This window comes from Lissotriton helveticus, chromosome 3_1, assembly GCF_964261635.1.
Source record: "Lissotriton helveticus chromosome 3_1, aLisHel1.1, whole genome shotgun sequence".
Classification (NCBI taxonomy): domain Eukaryota; kingdom Metazoa; phylum Chordata; class Amphibia; order Caudata; family Salamandridae; genus Lissotriton; species Lissotriton helveticus.
Genome location: NC_136061.1, coordinates 758,963,665 through 758,985,316, shown reverse-complemented (window position 1 = coordinate 758,985,316; position 21,652 = coordinate 758,963,665). Strand labels below are relative to the sequence as shown.

Below are 21,652 nucleotides of genomic sequence, written 5' to 3'. Positions count from 1 at the left end.
ACTATGGAGGACATCCAAAACCACAGCGAAACTCGACAACTACAAAACAACCACCACTGCCCACCAGAAACTCATCAGACACTTAAGGAAGACAGCACTCCAGGAAAGAATCCCCGCCCACTCACACAACAGCAAGGAACTCTTCGGCATCATCAAAGACTTCACCCAACCCAACAGCGACTCCACCGACATCCCACCCTCTGCGACAAACTCAGCGCCTTCTTCCATCACAAAATCAAGACCATCTATGACAACTTTGACAACAACCACCTCCACGAGGAACCCAGACATACCGCTTCCTGCACCACACAGCCGAAACGGGACAGCTGGACCACCCTCAATATCGAAAACACCCTAAAGACCATGAGGACCACCCACTCCGGGGCCCCCTCGGACAGCTGCCACAACCACAGAGCCAGAGACATTATCGACCCCGAGCTACAAAGAATCATCAATCGATCCTTCGAGACCCCCTCCTGCCCCGATGACTGGAAACGCGCTGAGGTAAACAAAACATCAGCAGACCCCACCGACCTCAAGAACTACAGACGGATCTCCCTACTTCCCTATCCGGTGAAAGTCATTGAAAAAGCTGTTAATAGCCAACTCGCCTCCTTCATCGACAAGAACAACATCCTCGACTCCTCCCAATCAGGCTTCAGGAAGAACAGCAGCACAGAGTCCGCCCTCATCGCCTCGACAGACGACATCAGCTCCCTCCTCGACAGAGGAGAGACTGTGGCCCACATCCTTCTGGACCTCTCCATGACCTTCAACACAGTCTCGCATCGCACCCTAGCCTGCAGACTCCACAATGCAGGAATCCGATACAAAGCCCTCATCTGGATTCGCTCATTCCTCTCCGGCAGAACGCAGCGGGTCAGACTTCCTCCCTTCATCTCAGAGCCCACGCCAACCACCTGCGGAGACCACCAAGGATCCTACATCAGCCCTACTCTGTTCAACGCATACAAGGCCCCTCTCGCTTCCATTGTCAGATCACACGGACTCAACATCGTATCATACGCAGATGACACGCAACTCATCCTCTCACTATCCAACTAACCCAATAGGTGGAGGAAGAACAGCTGCCTATAACTGAACCCAGACAAAACTGAAGTACTCATCATAGGCCCACATCCCGATGCCTGGACTGACACCTGGTGGCACCCTGCCCTCCAGAACCCACCCCCACCCGCAGACCATGCACGCAACCTCAGAATCATCCTGGACTCCGAACTCAAAATAGGCCACCAGATCAACGCTGTCACCTCTTCCTGTTTTCACACCCTCCGTCTACAACATAAAACTTTCAAATGGATCCCCCCTCGAACACAGGAAAACCATCACCCACGATCTCATCAGCAGCAGACTGGGCCTCGGCAATGCACTCTACGCCGGGATCAACAAGAACCTCACCCGCAAACTCCAGAACATACAGAACGCCACCGCCAGTCTAGTCCTCCATTGCCACATCACCCATCACCTACGGGCACTACACTGGCTTCCCGTCGAGAAGAGAATAACCTTCAAGCTTCTCACCCACAAAAGCATCCGCAACACTGGACCCACCTACATGAACCACTGCCTCTCGTTCCCCACACCCCATAGATCCCTCCGCTCAGCCAAGCATTCCCTCGCCACAGTACCACGCATCAAGAAGACTAGAACAGGAGGTCGCTCTGTCTCCTTCCTCGTGGCAAAAGCATGGCACACCCTTCCTCTCTACCTCCGTCAGACATCAACTCTATCCAAGTTCCTGACGGACCTGAAGACCTGGCTCATCGACGAATCACCATGAGTGTCCGGCTCTGCATGCACCCTGAAAGGCCAAGGAAGACCTCTGACCCTCTTGGCCTCCGACGATACTCCGTTAGTGCCCAGAAGCGGCGCTCCCTCTCCTCTCCCCCCAGCGCCTTGAGACCCATCCAGGTGAGTAGTTGCGCTTAACAAACCATTGATTGACAGACCCACGAGGCCGGGGTGAGCCGCATCCTTTGCGGAATTTGTGGGACCCTCTAGCTGGAATAAGGTTAGTTTGGCTGGAAGCCCCTTCCATAGCCAAGAAAGGAACAAAAATTGGATGAAACCCTGGGGGCAGTAGTGATGCCCATACACTAGGCTGTGGCCCGCGAGTCCTTGAAGTGCTCAAGGGCAGCATCCGCCTTGTCTCCGAAGAGACGGAGCCATCAAAGGGCCGGTCTATGATGTTGGTTTGGACATCCCCCAAAAACCTAGAAGTTCCCAGCCAGGTGTGGTGAAGAACTGCCACTGTTGTGGAAATTGCTCTACCTAGCGAGTCCGTCGTGTCCAAGCCACATCTGATGGTGAACTTAGCTGTGTCTCTCCCATGTGATATAGCTTGGGAGAGTAGAGCCCGGTCTTCCTCTGAGACTCTGGGCAACACCTACGCTACCGTGTCCCATAGAGAATAGGAGTAACAGCCCAAGAGGCATGCGGTGTTCACCGACCGCAGCGCTAGGCTGAAGGTAGAGAACATTTTCTTCCCAAAGTTTTCTAGCTCCTTCGATTCCCAGTCCGGGGGTGCGGAAAGGAATGCGCCACAGGACGTGGAAGCTTGGACTACCAAGCTTTGGGGAGTGGGATGGGTGGTGGGGAAAAGTGGGTACCCCGGTGCAGTGGTGGCAGGCGATCGTCCTATTCACAGGAGCCCCTGTGCTGGGTTTGGACCAGGTCCCCAGAAGGGCGTCTGTCAAGGCCTCATTGAAAGGCAGTAGGGGTTCCGAGCTCGAGACCCCAGGCTGCAGGACCTCTGTCAAGACATTCGTCTTGACCGCCACTGTAGAAGCTGTAGGCCAAGGACCTCCGCAGCCCTACGCACCACCATGGCAAAAGTTGCTCCCTCCTCCGTAGCCTGGGTTGGAGGGGAAACCATGCCAGAGTCTGGGGAGGTGTCCAGACCACTGGCATCACACAATTCCTCATACCAGTACAGGCCATGCTGTTGCAGGATTTCCAAGGGATCCTGCTACCCCTCTCAATCCTCTTCCTACATCCCTAACCATTCAGAATAGGGCAGAGAGAACGGCTTGGAGCAGTAGGGCTCTGTCGGCGCCAGTCTCCGCTTCAGAGAACGCTCAACCAGTTCCCTGTTGTCAGGAATGAGGACCGTTGTCAGGAATGAGGATCGTGGAGGAGGCGCTGGTGAGCACTGGTGTCGTCAAAGACCTCAGCACTGGGCGCGACACCAGGGCAGGTCACTGAGGAGGTGCAACCGGCGTCGGTCCGGACCTGGGAATGGGTTCACTCGGAGGCCGTGGAGCTCAGGCCAGAGTCGCCGGCACAGGGGACCCTCCGTCCTCTGAGCCTGCGGGGCACGAAGGAGCGCCGGCAGGGTCAGGCTGCCGAAATATGACGCACATGGTGTCATAAAATTCTTTTGAGTTGGGCGGGGGTAGCTCCTGGCCCCGGAAAGGGAGGGAAACGCAGAGCCGACCGAGGCACCCGCTCGCGCAGCGAGGCCTACAGCACTGAGGTTCCTCCGCTGCGTCACGAGACGGGAGGGGCGAAGTTGAAGCACGCTTTGACTTCTTGTGCCTTTTGTGGTGCCTCTTACCTGACTTTGACGACTTTGACGAAGAGGACTTCAAATCACCGGATCGGGGCTCAGACCTTCCTCTCGACTGAGACCTGGACCGGGACCAGCGAGGTGGTGTCAGGCTTCAAGAACCTTAAGGAATAGAGTGTCAGAGGACAGCGCTGGGCTGGGGCTTTAAAAAACCCCTTCCTTCCTTTCTTTGAACCTTAAGGGAATGCTCCCACAAAGCATTCGGCGCCATGGCCTGGCAGTCGGTGCAAGACTTGGAGTCGTGGTCACGCTCCCGGCACCACTGACAAACCAAATGGGGGTCTGTGACCGATATGGCACGGTGATTGGCACCGCATGGGTTAAATCCCGAAGTCTTCTTACTCGACATTGCTAAACACACCAATGAAGTGGACAAAAGTTGGAAACAAATCTGTCAAAAAATGACAGGGGGTAGCTCTCTTCAACGGATCGGCGCTGGCTGGCGCGGAAAGTATAGAACTGACGTCAGCGCGCCGGAGTGGCGCTTATATTGAGGACTCGAACATCACAATGAAGACGAACTCAACGCCAACGACGTCAAGCAGAGTCGACCAATGCCACCTATCGGCGCACAGGGGTACTGCTATGAAAAATCTTCTGGATCCAGCCTGATGCCTGAAACTTCAAAGGTAAGGAATTTGCGGCTAGATGTCTCTATCAGATGGTTTATCATAAAATGCAATCTTCACAGTTTTTCAACAAAGCTTATTCAGTCCATGTAACATAGCCCAAGAAGTAAATCAATGTAGAAAACAGTGTGTCCACACTTCTATTATACAACAACGCCACTGGCTCCCAGTGGCAGATCATTTTCGGTACAAAATGTTTCCAATAATTTATCAAATTCTCCAGGAAATAACTAGTTTCTGATCGCAGCTACCAAGATTCCAATCAAAAAACAAGCTTGAAATCTTGTGGCAGAACGGCTGCCTGTATTGAAGTAACTGCCATACTCAATATACCTCATACAAAATTGAAAGCATTCACGAAACTCCAACTTTCCTGTTAACCACTATGAGCTGGTATCTGGATCGTGCTGCAACAAAAATTATCCTAACATAGCAAATCACACAATTTCAGTAACATACACAGTCTGTTGGTCGCTATGGACAGACGCATAAGTCAACATTTCAAGAATATACTCATGCATTTGGGTGAAAATGAGGTTAATGTATTATAACTAATAAAGAGACCTTGTTAATAAGATTCACATTTGTCTCTGCTAGATTTGTTTATGAGCTGTTAACGTGCAAGGACTGAACTTCTCAACTAGACATCTTCAATTTAACTGTCTTGCATATTATGATAAAATAGGCAGTTTACAACATATTTATTGTGGCTATAAAATCAAATTGATTGTGTTGCAGCCCACAGATGACTTGAGAGGAATAACATGTGCAACCTATCATTAACACGCAAACAAGAACTATTATTTGTGACATCCTCAAAGGATCTTAGCCAACATTTGCCTTTCTAATTATATGTAATGCTTTGTGTGGAGATGATGTTGAATTTGAAGCTATAAAAACAGAATCTCAAAACAAAAGTTAAAGGAAAATCCGTGAAGCCATAAACCGTCGAATCTCCATAAACGGAATCCCACATGGCAACTAATCTGAAAATTCCATTTCCCTATGGTCCAGCCATACCCAACATTACTTTGATTTATAGCTGGTAGGCTCAACGCGCTAACTTCATATTTTAATGTCTTGTCTACACCGCCCTAGAACTGATTATATGGTGTTAACTTGTGATATCAGGATGAAGCATGGCACACAACATAAAAATCTCTCATTTTGTTTATACTAGAGAGTCTCAGAGAATATGTTTAGCATTTGCTGTCTTAAAGGATTAAGCTAGATTTCAGACTTTTGTAATGGCTTCTGAAAAATGGGGTTATCTCAATAAAAAAAAGGAACGTACCATATTGTGATCGGTGTTTTTCATATCGATAGTTTAATAGAAGAAATCGAATTTCATGAAAGAAAATAACTATAAGCAAAATAGATGCTTCAAAAATGATCCTAAATAAAGGAGCAAATTAAAGTGAAATATTCTGAATTGGTTAAAACTCCAACTCACTCTCAGCTGGGAGCAAGGAATACCTCATGCAATTGAGGAGGAAGTGAAACAAATGATTATAAAGCCACCCCCACTTCTACCTCAATTAAGTACACGTCTATTCATCACACTCAAAACCTAAATACTTTCCTCATAGGCCACACTGCAAACCCACACTCTTCCAACACTTGTCAGGCACCAGTAATAAAGCACAATACTACAATATGTCCATGACCACCCTCAAAAAGCATGTTTGTCAAGGATTTAGGTCTCTTAAAGAAGACACTTCAGAAAATAGCAGTTATGTAGATTGCATGGGCACCTCTGATACCCTCTCCTGAGAGGAGAAACTGTTCCCTAATACGCACCGAGCAACATCACTCAGGTGGAGGGAGTACAGGAGCTGTGCTACATGCTTATCATGATGAACTGGTTGAAGGTCTTTAGAGTGTGGGAATGAGCCCAATATAGTACAGTTTTACCAGTGGTGCCATTAGCAGACATGACATTTTTCTTGGCCCGAAAGCCAGTCTCGATGTAGTGAATGATAGCTCCTTTGCCCCCAAAACTTTGCTTACTCTAAAAAGGTGGTGCTCAGGTATTGCACTACAGAAAAGCCAACATCCCTTTCCACCTCTATGCAGACGACACACAGATCTACATTTAAACCTCCTCCTATAATGACATTCTGAGGCTCAACAACACTTTCAAAGAAATCCAAGACTGGCTAGCAACGAACTACCTTAAACTCAATCAAGGAAAAACCGAGATCCTCCTCATCTCTAACAAGGAGGACAACCCGCAAATCATTGAATGGGTAAAAGCCATTGATGCCCTTAACGGAAATCTCACCCTGACTAACATGGTAAAATCACTGGGAATCACCCTCGACCACAAACTATCAATGATGAACCACATCAAGAACTCGGCTAAGAGCGCCTTCCTCAATCTGAAACTCCTCAACAAAATCAAACCGCACATTCCACAGAAAGATCTCAAACTAGCCACCCAATCACTGGTGCTGTCCAGACTCGACTATGGGATCGCAACCCTATCCGGAACAGCTCTATCCCACCTAGCACCACTCAAAACTACCCTCAATGTAGCTGCCAGAATGGTCTCCGGTGCAAAGAAATTCGACCACATATCCCCCGCACTCAGAGATCTAAAATGGCTACCAGTGGAAATGCGAGCTAGCTTCAGAACGGCCTGCCTTACACACTAAGCCTTACACACTAAGCCTTACACACAGGGAAACCTCTAAACTCAAGAAAGCTGGTCAACCCCAGAAGTCTCAGAAGCTCAAACTCCTTACTACTCATCCCAATGAAAACACGGAAACAAAAAACTGCAGCCCGCTCTTTTGCAGGCAACGCTCCAAAAATTTGGAACTCCATCCCTGTGGACATCAGAACTATCCCTTCCTTTCCAGAATTCAAGGCTCAACTAAAAATCATCTACCTCAACCATGCATTCCCGAACTCAAGCACATCCTGAAACTCTGACTACCTCTAAATCGCTACCTCAAAGTCGCCACTCAGACACCAGACTATTTTAATCCTGATACTTGTATGACTCTATTTTGTCTAATTGTTTTATTCCTGTCTTTTCCTCTTCCACTGTAAAGCGCTCAGATACCCTCGGGTCTGGCCAGCGCTATAGAAAACTTCTAAAATAAAAATAAATAAATAAAAAATGTATTAAACTGCTATACTCTGAAATTAGGATATTAGTTTTAGTATTAAATATGGGTTATAACCATATATTTTCAGAAAAAGCATCCAGTGGTGGGTAAAAGTAACACTTCTGGTAATACAATGATGTGTCTAGATCTATGGAACCACATAATTCAGTCAGGGGAGGAAACACTCTACATGAGAGCCTTTAATCAACCTCTGTAAGCCTAAGGTATGGCATATGTGTATGCATCACACTGAAACAATTTGCGTGGATATGTTAGCTGTGGTAATATAACCTTTCTTCATACTAAGGAGAAGGCACAATAGAGTGCAGGATTCATATAGGAAGCCACCTGTAGACGTTAATTAGAAATAGGATGCATCTTATGACGAATCTACATTAACTATGTTCTCGAGCACAACAAATTTCGGACACAAAAACAAAGTAAATCCTAAGAAACCTAAAGAAAACATAGGAATTTAAAAGAAAAGAAGTCTATATTTTTCGTAGTTACAAAGTACTACAATATTATTTGCATGTCAATAACACCTTACATACCACTGAAAGGGACAAACATATTTTAATAACCAGTAGCTATTCCTCTTTGGAAGTGTTACCATGTATTTAAGCTGAACATTTTTCTCACCTGAACTGCAACTGATGAGTGATTGTCATCATCAGAGCTGAGGTATAGAGAACGAACTTGAGTTTGCACGTTGCCATAAAAGGTAGTTTCCCAAAACTGCTGGTTTGTCCATACAGAGTGGTCTTGTACACACGTGTAAGCAAACTGACTTACTCCTGGAGACAATTTCTGTGAAGACAGAAAAAACAACTTGTCAAAAAGTATTTTCAAAGACTGCACAACGTATGTTCTGATTATGAACCTGCTGAACTATATTTAAAGTTCAGTTGTGTTTTTGCACTTGACAATTCTCAATAAATACAGCATCGAGTTATTTGTTTTTCAGTCTATGGTCAGAGCAAGATGACTATTTAGGTATTTCCAGAGCAACTGAAATGATAATCACAAATTTTCCCTTTCAATTACTATCATTTGTTACACATCACCAAAAAGGCAAAAGGCTGTGTATGTGGATTGACACCATGAGTATTATTCATTGCAAACTGGGGATCAAAGAACATGCAGGACCTCCTCCCAATGGCAACATACGCCCGGCTGTTAGTAAACATTACACATCAGTATTATGTTTAAGCTGACATACTAGGAAAACTTTCATGCAAAAGAACGAACGAAAATAAAAAAAGAATATCCTTCAACAAGTATCTCCTTCTTCTCTCCTATCATATTCTATGTAAAATCTTTTGTTTACTAAAACGACTTCGGAAATCATCTGCTTAACCTTCATTTTAAATTCCATTCATGCATGTGAAGCACGCAAACATGCACGTCCATTTAGCTAAACTGCTGCATTACATGACCGCAGTTAACCAACAGGAAGGTTGGATCTCAAAGCACTGTTCTGCAGGAAATGGACACTGGAACATATTTCAGTCAGAGGATAATTTGTACCAGGCTTGACTTTTATGACTTGAAAAACACGTCAGCTGGTGCTGTGATTCAGCAGCAGTAGAGAGAAGTGACAATTTATATCCCAGCGAGGCAACTTAAGATATAAATGTGAGCAGCACTTGTTTATAAATAGTCGACTATCAAATCCCTAATGGGATTGTGCTTCATCTTCCAAGAAAAGAAGAACAGATAATCATGATCATAAATCACTAATACATAATCAATTATTCTGGCCATATTCCTAACCTCTAAAGGACATTCAGGAGACAGAAACCTGATCATGTGCCATATGCACACGTGTAGCAGAAACAAAAACCCTAAGTACACAGCATTTCTTATCTATGGAAATGTCTTCTCCGTCTTGGGAGGAACTGAACTGACAAATTTCATAACGCCTTGTTTTTAGTTACTAATTCTGCTCGAATTAAATGTTAATTTTCGAACTATACTCAGTGTCAACTAATTTACGTTTTGCCTTCTGAAATTTACTAATTTGTTTAAACGTGCTTTCTTCTACATTGTGTAAAAAATTGCGACAAAAAGGTTGGTGAAAATCTGAAAATCAGGCTGAAGCATAATTTCCTCCTGCGTAACTATGGGGCCGATTATATTTTTTCTGGCAGAACATTAAGTCCGTCAGGGTGTTCTCCTTGACTACATTATCTGTTTATTTCACTTGGATTTAAGACAGTTACTACCACCTAACACACACAGATGAGTATCTGGCTAAATGCTAAGCAGTGAGGCTAATGGGGTTGATATTTTGACTCAGATTACAGGTTCCACAGTTTGCAACTTCTGACACAGAGGCACTCGACTCCAGGAATCTGCAGGCCTTTTAAGGCCTATCCTGCGATAAAGTAAGAACAAAGTACATGGTTATGGTATGTCGGTCTAGTGAGAGGTACTCATGCGACAAAGCTGTTTCTCTTAGTCAAAACACATCTTTTAAACAATTGTGCGCTTGATAGGTAGCAACTACCTCTTAATAATGGGAAGCTATTCTGTTGGTAGTGTTATGAGCTCCTGAGGGACAGGATCCCCTTTGGCTGATATCCTGAGTTTCCTCGCATCAACTAATCTGCAACAGGACATTTTTTGACTAGCGCAAACTGCATTGTTTGAATTTGACCTCTACTAGCCAAAGGTTCACTACAAAGAGGAGCGGTCCCGAGGTCACCATCTGGATCCCTGACCACACGGAAGCCTTTCTTGATCTGTGGCAGATTGTTGATGGCCCCAGCTCTGCAGACAATTGTAGATTCAGCGCCTGCTGCCGACTCTCAGGTGCCTTCTCTCTTTTGATTCATGGCAGATTTCTGGTGGCCCCAACTCTGTGGGCAATTGTGGATTTGGCGCCCACTGTGCACTCACGGGTCTTCCTTTCCTTTCCCCTTCAGCTAACCAGGGAAGCTTAGTTGACTCAACGCCCTTTGGTGCCTGAGTCTGTTCTTGGTGGCAGCAAGACTTTGCTGGCAGGAAGCTGCCGCCTGAGAGCTGGATAAGGGAAACAAACACGGCTGAGGCTAGACCATCCCTGCCCCAGCCAGGGAAGCTAGATCACGCTTGCTTTCTGCTGCGATCCCGCATCCGCGGTTGATGGGGGTCGGTCCGCGGTTGAGTTTAAATGCACCAGCTGCAGGCCTTGCCTCAAGCCTGCACCGAAATGGTGGGACATCAGATAGTGAGCAACAGGAAGGATGCAAGCTTTCCTTCCCTGACTGGCTGAACAACTTGAGACATCCCTTCCCCTTCAACTTGATGGCTCCGGTTTTACCTTTCGGGAGAATGGCCCTCTCAGCTGCTCCCATTTAGCTTAGACTCGCAGCTATTCCGATCACATGTCAGGGGCAATATTCAGTGTCTCTCTCTCCTGGCCTCGCATGAAGAATTCTCTTTACAAGATGGCGCCCGACCAGCTCAACTAAAACAAAGGACTTGCTTTCCAACCTAGGCATCGAAACAAAATCAGGACTTTGGCAATCTGACCTTTTCATTAAAATAAAAGTAGGACCATTCTAGATGCACCTAGGGAGCGGTCATCTTGTAATGGTGTTCTACTCATTGCTAATCTCAATCCTTGATTCTCCTACCAATGTGCTCGATCTCTCTACTGTATTTTTATCACAATGAAGCCCCATGCTAACACTCCTACTATTTATATGAATAGACCCCACATAGGTTGAAACTAATTAAAGTTTATCTTTATTCATGTTACAATATTAAGTTTGATTGAACTTTAACCCTTTGACACAATCAGGTTAGGTCTGTCTATGATAATCCTCTGTAAATTTCGTCCTTAAAAAGTTAAAACTATACCCATCTCACTTGCCTCCTATTCCAACATGGCTCCAAATAATACCTGCCCGTACGGTAACCCGCTGTCACAGGTGGGACATAATGTATTGAAGATTGTTTACCCCCCCTAATCTATCAAAAAACGCTGCTTAGAACTTCAAACATCATTTACTCAAGCAGCACCCTGAAACGCTGATCTCTGATGCATACTTTTGCACTTCAAAAGGTGTTGTGGTTAATGACCAAATCTTCTTCACTAATAGTAGAGCCAACTAGAGAAGAGTCCAAATCTCTTTACTCTGATCCAAACCTTCATAGAAAACTCCTCAAGGTTTCCAAATAACTATAACTAGAATACCCTCACCAGACTTCAAGGCCGATCTCGCAATATCCATATACAAAAATTGGGAACATCCTTATTCAAGCAGCTGACCGTAATCTTGAATATAATATGTTAGCGTGGCAAGGTCAAACCTTGTGAAAAAAAGATCTATCTTTAAGATCTGTTGCCTCACTTTTAAAGCAAATTAATGGAATGGGTCCTGGTTATTTGCGAAATAAGCTCTGTAAGCAGATATCCAGGCGTAATCTTAGGTCAAACTAGCTGGCCCTCCTGAAGATCCCCCGTATTCGTCGTAGCCGCACAAGTGGCAAAGCTTTTCCATATATTGCTCCTAAGTATTGGAATTCACTACCAGAGGCCTTGCGTAAACCCACCTCCTATTTGGTTTTTAGAAAACAACTTAAAGCTTTTTTGTTCTAAATTTTGTGTCTGATACTGTTGCCCGTCGTTAGACCTTTTCTTTGGTTATCTTCTAGGTAAGCCCTGAGATGCCCCTGGGTGAGTCATGTGCTATACAAGAGTCCACTAACATAATATGACATAACATAACAAACCTTGCGCAATACCATTAATTGTAATCACAGCACCGTATTTTGTCTTGTAAGTGCTCAAGGAAATGGTTGGGGAACGGCCCCCACATATCCCAAAGTCCTCTGTGTATGCAAGTACACAAAGAACAGAATCCAGAGGGTGGAGCTACGCTAGCAACCAAGATGGCCGCGTAGGCTCCCGGCTCCGCTGACCTCCTTCTCCAGCCGGACGATCCTGTCTACTATCCTGAATTTCCGCCCACCTTTCGTGTGTGTGAACCGGTGCGGGGTCTGATGGTGAAGTCCGGAGAATTTTACCTGCCTAAATGACAGAGATACGTTGTGTCTTAATCTACGGCCTAACCCAGATGGTGAGCCAGGGCCTCGAGTACTGACCTACCCGGGTTTCAGTTGATCAACATCGGCCGTGGAACACTGGGTGCGTCCGGTCTCTTGCTGAAGAACTTGTTTTTGCCCGATTTCTATGGCGGTCATCCGGTAGTTATACCATCACAGGAGCGGTGACAAAGCACGTCCGGAGCTGTGGGCGGAGGTCTCTGTTCCGGGGACCCGGTTTGCCGCCGCCGGGTTCTCTGGGTCGGGTCTTCGCTCGCGGTGGCAGATTAACGGATTGCTGCCGTGATAATTGACTGGTCACCCTCTGTAGTCGTCAGATTCGTTCCGTCGGTTCCCCCGGTGAGACCCGGCTCTCCAGGGAACGTGACTATGTTCGGAGCTGATCGAGAAGGAGAGAATCGGACGGAGTCTGAACCGTCGCTGATGACCGTCTTGGCCGCCATCGGGGCACTACATCTACAAGTGGAACATATAGTTCACAAAATGTTCGCCGGTCCTCTAGTGACGATAAACATGAGACCGGACCCAGCTTTACTGTGTGATCAACAGCGAGCCATGATTCCCACGGCGACTATCCTGCCAACAACTATGGGCCCCGTGCATAAAGAATTCATGGAATCCCTGGTCAGTGTGTCTATGAACAAAAATGAGCCCATGGCTTCGGGAAAATCACCATTTTTAACATCGCTGCCGATTGAGGGAGGACCTGTTGGTTCTCCGTCCCTGGATACTGCGGGTACTCATCTCCGGATCACAACGCCATCTTTTCCTTCCCTGACTGATCTATCGTGGTCGAGATGGAAACAGCATCGGGAATCGGACTGGGTGAGGGTGAAAAGCATATTTATAAAGCGCTAGCAGCTGCCCTGAGGCATCCAGGCGCTAAAATTACCATCAGTGCTCAAAAAAGAAAAAGAAAAAGGAGGGGTGAGTCGACTATTGATTGAATAAAAGAGTTTTAAGTTTCTTGCGGAAACTCAGGAGGTTAGAGTCTGCTGTAAGATGAAGTGGTAGAGTGTTCCATATTTTCGGGGCCTTATATGCGAAGGATCGACCTCCGGCCCTCGCTCTATAGATTCTTGGGATTTGAGCTAGAAAGGCATGTGAGGATCGGAGAGCTTTGACGGGTTCATATGGCGATACCAGCGAGTGGTTGATCTCTGGGCCCAGTTTCCAGTACGCCTGATGTGCAATGCACAGAGATTTAAATTTGACTCTCTCCCTAATGGGGAGCCAATGTAATGCTCTTAGGCCAGTTTTTATTGAAGTTCTCCGAGGGGTACCAAGTAGGGTGCGAGCAGCGCAATTCTGGGTGCGTTGTAATTTTTGTAAGGTGTATTCCGGTGCCCCAAGGTACAGAGCATTGTTAAAATCTAGGCAGGATTGAATTAAGCCCTGAATGATTATCTGTCTTGCCTCAAAGGGGAGGAGTGGTAGGATTTTTTTTACCATCCTTAAGAGGCCGAAACAGGTCGCAGAGACTTTAGTTGCCTGCATGTCGAAGGTCAACGATTTATCTATCCACACCCCCAGGCTTTTGATGTTGTCTCTGGGGGTGGGAGCTGTGCCCATGCTTAGAGGCCATGACATCTCCAAAGTGGAGAGAGTTGAAGGGCCTAGAAGCATCAGCTCAGTTTTGTCATCGTTGAGCTTCAGACATGATTTAGTCATCCAACTCTTGACATGCTCGAGACAAGTTGTTAGGTTGGACTGCGGTAGTGGAGTACTCCCCTGTGCGAGAGAGACCACTAGCTGGGTATCATCCGCATAGGTAATGATGTTAATACCATGAGGACGTACTATTTCAGCTAGTGGTCTCATATAGGCATTAAAGAGCGTAGGGCTCAATGAAGAGCCCTGCGGAACCCCACATCCCAGAGGCTTCTTCGAAGAGACCGAAGTGCCTTCAAAGACCTGGAAGGTTCGATCAGATAAAAAAGACCTGAACCACTCCAGGGCTTCCCCCGAGATTCCCATCTCGAGGAGGCGGTCCAGAAGTATTTTATGGTTGACCGTATCGAAGGCGGCGCTCAGATCAAGGAGGATCACTGCCACTGACCCTCCCTGATCGAGTATCCGCCTAGCCTCTTCTGTCACCGCCAGTAGGGCTGTCTCTGTGCCGTGTTTTGGGCGGAAGCTAGTCTGGGAGGTGTCGAGCAGGTGGTTATGCTCGAAGAACTGGGTTACACTGATGTTGATGTGTTTCTCTAAGATCTTGGCAGCCCAGGGAAGCAGTGATATCGGGCGATAATTGTTAAAATTAGTAGGGTCAAGGTTGTTTTTTTTTAACAATGCTCGGACCATGGCGTGTTTTCAAGACTGTGGGACTATCCTGCTCTTGATGGAAGAATTCAGGAGCTCCATTAGATTGGGAAAAATGGCTTTATTAACTTGGATCAGCATCTCAGGGGGAGCAGGATCACAGCGTGAGCCTGATTTGATTTGGTTCGCTAAGGGCTCAAGGGTGTCAAGATGCAGCATTGGTAAGTGGTCTAGAGAGTTGTTATGGGGGAGACCGCTGATATAGTTGGTAAGTTAGGTTTTTGCAAGGACGAGTCATTTTCTGGGTCAGAGAAGGAGAGATAAATTGTATTTATTTTTAGGAAAAAGGCATTGGCCAGTTCCTCACATCGAGAGGATGAGTTGTCGTCAGATGATAACGGTGGTGGCAGCCTAGTCGGAGTTTTAACAATCTGATAAATTTCTTTGGGCTTAGATTTTGCTAGTCTAATCTTTTCTGTGTAATGTATAGATTGTTTATCTCTAATTTCGTTTTTGTAGTTCCTAATTGCTTCTCTATAGGTCGCTTTGTCCATAGGCTCATAGGATAAGCGCCACTTCCTCTCTAGTCTTCTACAGAGGCGTTTTTTTCCCCTAAGATCTTCAGAATACCAAGGGGCGGTTTTTTGTTTCCTTCTAGCACCGACGGTTCGATAGGGAAGTACAGAGTCCAGGGAGCTTGTTATCCAGTTGTTAAAGAGCTCATTGTTAGCGCAGGGATCATGGGAGAGAGACGGATTGGAGGCAATAAGATTACTCATCCATTCATCTGTTTTGAGCTTTGTCCAATTTCGGGTGGGGCAAGGAAGGGGAATAGGAGGTAAAGTTTTGGGAGTGGACCAAGTTATAGGAATTAAAAAATGATCAGTCCAAGGAAGATGGCTGATACTGCCAACCCTTATAGTTTTGCTATTGCTAAATACTGGGTCTAAAAGATGACCCTTGTTGTCTGTAGGTCCTGGCACCAGTTGATCTAGTTGCATAGCAGCTAAACTGGTTGTGACTCCCGTAGCAATGGTGTCTAGCAGGTTATCGAAATGAATGTTAAAATCTCCCAATAAAGTAAAATTAGAGGGGGAGGTGACTAATTCTGCTACAACAGTAGGTAGATCTGCCAGAAATTTTTTTATGGGGCCAGGAGGACGGTAGATGAGAATGCCAGAGAAGCTATTGTTGGGTGTAAATTCAATAACAAAAGGGAAGCTTTCACAGTCCGCAATGGACTCCGTTAGGCAGCGACATGTATAGATGTCTTTGTAGATGATAGCCAGCCCTCCACCTTTGCCCTGTGGTCGATCTAACCTGGCCATCTGATAGCCGGGGATGAGGGCTTGCACTATGTCGGACTGGGAATCTTGGGTAAGCCAAGTTTCAGTTAAGAATACCACATCCGGCATATGTTCCTCCAACAACAACGACATCTCCAGACTGTGCTTGACAAGAGATCGACAGTTAAGAAGAAACTACTTTTGACTCTTTTCGAACTGAACTTTTCCAAACTCTTGATGCTTTATGACTCTCCTGTTAACACGGTGGTTCGTATGGGACGGGTTTGAATGAAGGATCGGAAGGGCCAGGGATGAGATTTACGGACTGGGTTTCAGATTGTGACTTTAATAAACGCAGGATTTGTCACCATTATGATCACCGATGGTTGGGCGGTGTTTTCGGCTTCCCTGTCTGTTTTGTAGATGTTTTATTTTTTCAAAAATCTCGTAGCTAATTCACGGGGGTCGCTCGTTTCTGGCGGGGGGGAGGGGAGACTGGGAGCCTATATGAAGCCTATATGAAGATATCCACAAGTCACAATCTGAAACCCAGTCAGTAACCCAGCTGATGATCCACATGCAAAAACAATGGCCGTATTTAATGCCCGGATGCCTGCGCTGGCAGAGGCAAAAAGCCGGCAAACACAATCGTCCAGCCACCTAGACTCCCTGGTGGGAGGTAACATCAGCAACGTGGGTGAAGATTGTCAATTAAAAGCCGTCTGAATAACTAGGCCCTGAGCTGTTGGGTGAAGAGACCGCCAAAGAGGATCACTCGGAGCAGGGTGGTGCCTACGAGCAATAGCCCGTTCAACAGGCTCACCGGAAAAGGGTCTTGACCAAATGCAATGCAGGTTGTCAAATTAAGAGCCCCCAAAGGGCAGCAAATGCTCTTCCTCGATAGGCTCCAAGTGGAGCAGATCCATTAAAGGATTGGAATGTAGAGGCACTATAGGAGGCTGGAAGCAGAGTACAGCAGCCTCCCCAGGAATAGCGCTTGCGAAGGCAGCACTTGATTCAGTTGCCATCCGTGTAGGTGATAACAAACCGTCGGTAGGAGACGGTTGAAGACTAATCCGGCGACTAGACATTAGGAGTGGAGAAGCAGGAGACTGACCCAAAGGCCAGGCAACACTGGGTACTTGCACCATGGGCCCTTGATCTGGGGAGTCCAGGGAAGCATCATGTTATAAAGGAGGAGGCATATTCGTAGTACCGATGTCGACTGACGCCGCGTAGGAGACCTATCGCCGCCCGAGGAGTCGAGAGGAGCAACAACCTGAACCAAGGGAAGAGGAATTGACGCTGGTACCATTAGTAACTCGTGAAACTAAGTGGTGCCAAAGACGAACACAGTTATTCAATGTAGCGATTAACTACTAATAAGCTTTATGCCTTTTGTACTGCCCAAGTAGAATAGAGAGGCGAAATGTGATTAAAATATACTCAGGAGGCACAAAGACAAGACCCAAAAACTGTATACAAGAGCCCGTCAAAGAACTTGCAACTGAAGATTTATAGTTCTCAAATATGTTATTCAAATTGTTGATTTATCTGGTAAAACGATGTATCCTGTTATTAGCATGATATTTGACTACAGTACAACTGATTGTACTATGTCCAATAAATGATGTTTAATTTAGAATTTTTAAATCTCGAAACGATACCTAAATAAAGTACATTCTTTTCAATCTATCAAAGCACAGACATGTGCAGTGGCCTTCACATCTGCTTCTAATGTAGTGGGTACATTATGTTTTACTATTTCCTCCCAGTTACTGATTTGCTGTATACAAATCAGACACTGGAACTTGATCCAGTCACCGGTTTTCCATTGTGTGTCACACCTCTAGGGTTTATTACATTTACTATGGTAGTCAGTTTTTGACAGTGTTTTACAAACCATTTTCACTCTCTCTAAACTGATTATTAGATACCAAACCTACCCACTTATTTGTATGACAGCTTAAAACTGTTCCTTCATCTGTCGTAGAGGCTCCATGATGATAAATTTGGTGTCTTCACTAACTCGTGAATAATTGTTTCATAGATTCTTGTCTTCAAAAATCCTTTATGTAATTAGCAAGAATGCAGAAAAAACCTGGACTAATACTTTCAAATACTGCTCAATTAGGGACTTAATCACACATGAAAGAATAGGGAAGATGCTTCTTTGTTGGCCATCAGAAGTTGTCAGTAATAACAAGCAATGCTTGAAAAATGTTCCTAAAATAATAAATAATAATAACATTTGCAATAACATTATAATAATAATCAAGAGTAGGCAATTTCTTCATTGAAAGCTAGCAAATATCTGTTCTGTATGTGCAGAAAGAGGGAGGACTAGTTAGTGGTGATAAACTTTAGGCTTAGAACTTTTTTTTTTAGCTCAAAAGAGATTATGTTCTCTTTTCAGAAAAATAGGGCGCTGTAGTTTCCAAAGCAAATGGGAGCAGATAACTTCCTACATGGGGAGACTGGGTAGTACAAATAATATTAATTGCAGATGAGTGGTGCCTTAAATTCTCGAACATTTAAATTGGCCGATTATCAAGATATGGACCCCTTTTAGCAGTATTATAGCGATATGCATTAACAAACCAGAATATGCATTGGAATGTAAGACTGCCGGATTATTTAAATATTTTAGCAATAGATGGATACAGTAGTAATACTAAATATTTCTTTAGCAATAGCAGTGGAGTCTGACAAGTCACTGAAAAGTGCATTTTCTTGACAGCAATGTAAATATCTCAAACTTAGCCATTTGTCAATAAAGAGATTGAAAAGATGCTAATAGGGACGGATGTGGATCACTAATAGCACTAACTATAAACTCAGTTCGTTACTGGCAATAGCCAGTAGTCCACATACAATGTGTTCTGGGATCCATAATAGCTTTATCAAAATAACTAATTGCAGCTTGGACACTGCAATTGCCTGGAACTAATATATGGAGTCCAGATGTAAAGGCAACAAGAACATTTGTTTTTAAGATAGTGAATTTAAATTGGATGCAATACATTCAAAAATAGTTTTTCCCGAAATGGAACATTTTCTAAAAAATCTCCACTTTATGAGAACCATTGCAGAGGGCAGAAATTTAGCAGATCACATTTTTTTTCAGAATTCCATTTGATGAAGAAACTACTTCTCAGAACCGGTCAAATAGTCTTTACACGCTTCGACATGAAGCTATGGTCTAGTGAAAGAGGCACGAGCAATGAGACTAAAATGGCGTTCGAAAATGCTGATTGAAGTATTATTCATCTATCTCTTCAGCAGACATGGCAGAACACAAATCACTTGCCTCTCTCTGCATGGTTATATATTAGATCAAAGTCTCACTGCATTCATTACTGGAACATTTTCAGAGTAACAGTTTTGAAGGCTTGGAAAAAAGCAGTTGAAGGGGAGTAATGGCAAACCCCATCTTGTGACAGAGAACCCAGCTCTTACAAAGTAGATGTTGAGCATTGCTGTTGGGCACATAAGGATAAACAATATTTATATTTGTGGTGAGAAATTTTCCAGAAAGGTAAATGGTTAAGCAACAGTAAACCTATCTGCAGGTTTTTTCTGAGTTTAATGTGAGCTCATCCCTGGTAAAAATGTAACAGGAGAGCTGACTGCAGTGCGAAAGACCCACTGCCCCTAAATGTTGAACTCTCAATGGTGACCACCGGGTGATTCAGCACAACAAATGACTACTTCTAAGCACAAATCTATCTGCGAGTTCTTGTGGCCAGGTATGTAGAAGGAAGAAGACAGAAAGTAATGAGTATATGACAATCTGTTTTACATTTTTGTATTGGTTTAGAGGCCTCTGGCAGCTAAATCATGCCTCCGTCACAGCAAAAACATAGATACGGAATATACCCAAGAATAAAGCCCAATTCAAATGTATGTGTAAGAATATAACCTGGATCTATAAGTATGCCCAAGGGTTCTAAGTGCACATTAGATATAAGAAGGCAGGGAGCAAGTGTTTATCATTCTCCCAGCCGGTCCGCAGCCATGCATTTCAATCTTTCCTCAAATAACATTAACATGATCTAGTTCGGGTCCGGTTAAAATGGGTTACCTTTCATCGAGCCCTCAAACCTAAGCCTGACAGATGTTATGTTAATGAACAGTTCTAAATGATCCTTTACGTTTGTGGTGCCCTTCCAAAAGTAAACATAACTGCAGTGAAGGAGGACTTCTACTTTTACCTGTTGTCCAGCATATTGTTACATGCCAAAACGTTTCAATGCATAGAAGTATGTGGGTAGTTCTATTTGGGCAGCGCAAATCTAGCTGGGGAGCAACACAGCGCTGAAGGGGAATGAGAGCCCCGCGTAGGGGTCTATATCATTTATAGGGAGGTGGGTGACAGGTGGATTCACATGGTGGAGGGATGCTCTATGGAGAGATGGGTCGTCCAAGAGGGTTGGGACTGCTCCAAAGCACAATCTAGTCTGCAAAATTCTCAAATACTGTGACAAACACAAATCAACAAAATATGACATTTTGTAAATAAGAATATGACATTTGGAAAATCAAGCTGGTCTCATTTGCCCTCCTTCATCCCTTCCCAGTTAGACCTATGTTGCTTCCTCTATGGACAGAGGGTGCTGGATGAGTGAGGAGGTCAGCATCAGGGAAACATTCCTCTTGGCTGCTAATCAATGCTTTTAGTAGCCAAGCATACAGTCATGAAAGTAGTCTATGAGAATCAGAATAGGACCGCTGGTGATGCTACAATGTGATGATCCAACTCGTCTAGATTTGCTTGGAGATCAGCAATGTGTGACTTCATTGAACTTATAGCATCCAGAATCCTCCTGATATTCGATGTAGAACGGATGAAGTGTAAACCCTTGAACAGGGACACCTCTTTTGCATCTCCAAACTATAGACATGCTAGAGACAGCTGCTTCCAAAATGGTCCTTGGAATTAGAGGGCTTGAGGAATGAGCATAGTGTCTGGTGGGAAATTATGGATCAAGCACGAAGAAAGGTTTGGATTGTGGCAGTGCTTAATTGAAACCGGTGGTTGCAAATTGGGCACCAGCATTTATTTTTGGGGACCGGCACTTGTTAACCAAAAGTAGGAGTTAATTACCTTCGGTAACGATGTATCTGGTAGAGACGATTCTAGCCGCAGATTCTTTAACGTAGAATTATCTCCAGGCGTGAGACTGGATCCGAAAAACTTTTCTGCCACAGCAACCCTGCGCGCCAGGGGGACGGTACCACACGACTCCACCCCGGTGCGCCTACGTCAGTTTTCTTCAGAGAACCTTTCCACCCCACAACGCGTAGCCATCACAAACAAAAACTGTGAGAATACTGGAACAGTGTGCAAAGACCCAACAATACATAAGGGAAAGAAACAAATGGTGAGGAACAGCACCATCCAGAATAGTGCCAGGTACTAAGGCACTAAGTCATGAAATGAAAGGATAGAGTGCAGCTACTTGCAACCAACATAACAGCCGCCCTGGAGGTAGAAATGTGAAAAAAGAAAGGGTACAGCAGACGAAGAAGGCTGCACCCACTGCCCAGAGTCAGAAGGGTTCCAGGTCAGAATGGAAGACCAAAGACAAGTCTTTCCCCAACAACACCAGCAAGGGAGAGGGGGGGCTCACAAAGGGAACTGGGGGTCGAGGCCCAGCCGGGGGACCTTCACCCCAAGGACTGTGGAAGTCAGAAGTGCAAGCAACACAA

The 21,652-nt window shown here is 45.1% G+C and overlaps 1 protein-coding gene across 5 annotated transcripts in view; it reads right to left on the bottom strand.

The window, feature by feature from the left end:
* The window catches only part of SBF2 (SET binding factor 2), a 2,295,537-nt gene that overhangs the window by 795,803 nt on the left and 1,478,082 nt on the right, over nt 1-21,652 (bottom strand). For all 5 annotated transcript variants that reach the window (XM_078680952.1, XM_078680953.1, XM_078680956.1 and 2 more), the window contains one exon: nt 7,977-8,144. In XM_078680952.1, coding sequence (XP_078537078.1) covers nt 7,977-8,144 — 168 coding nt within the window. The remainder of the gene's footprint in view (nt 1-7,976; nt 8,145-21,652) is intronic.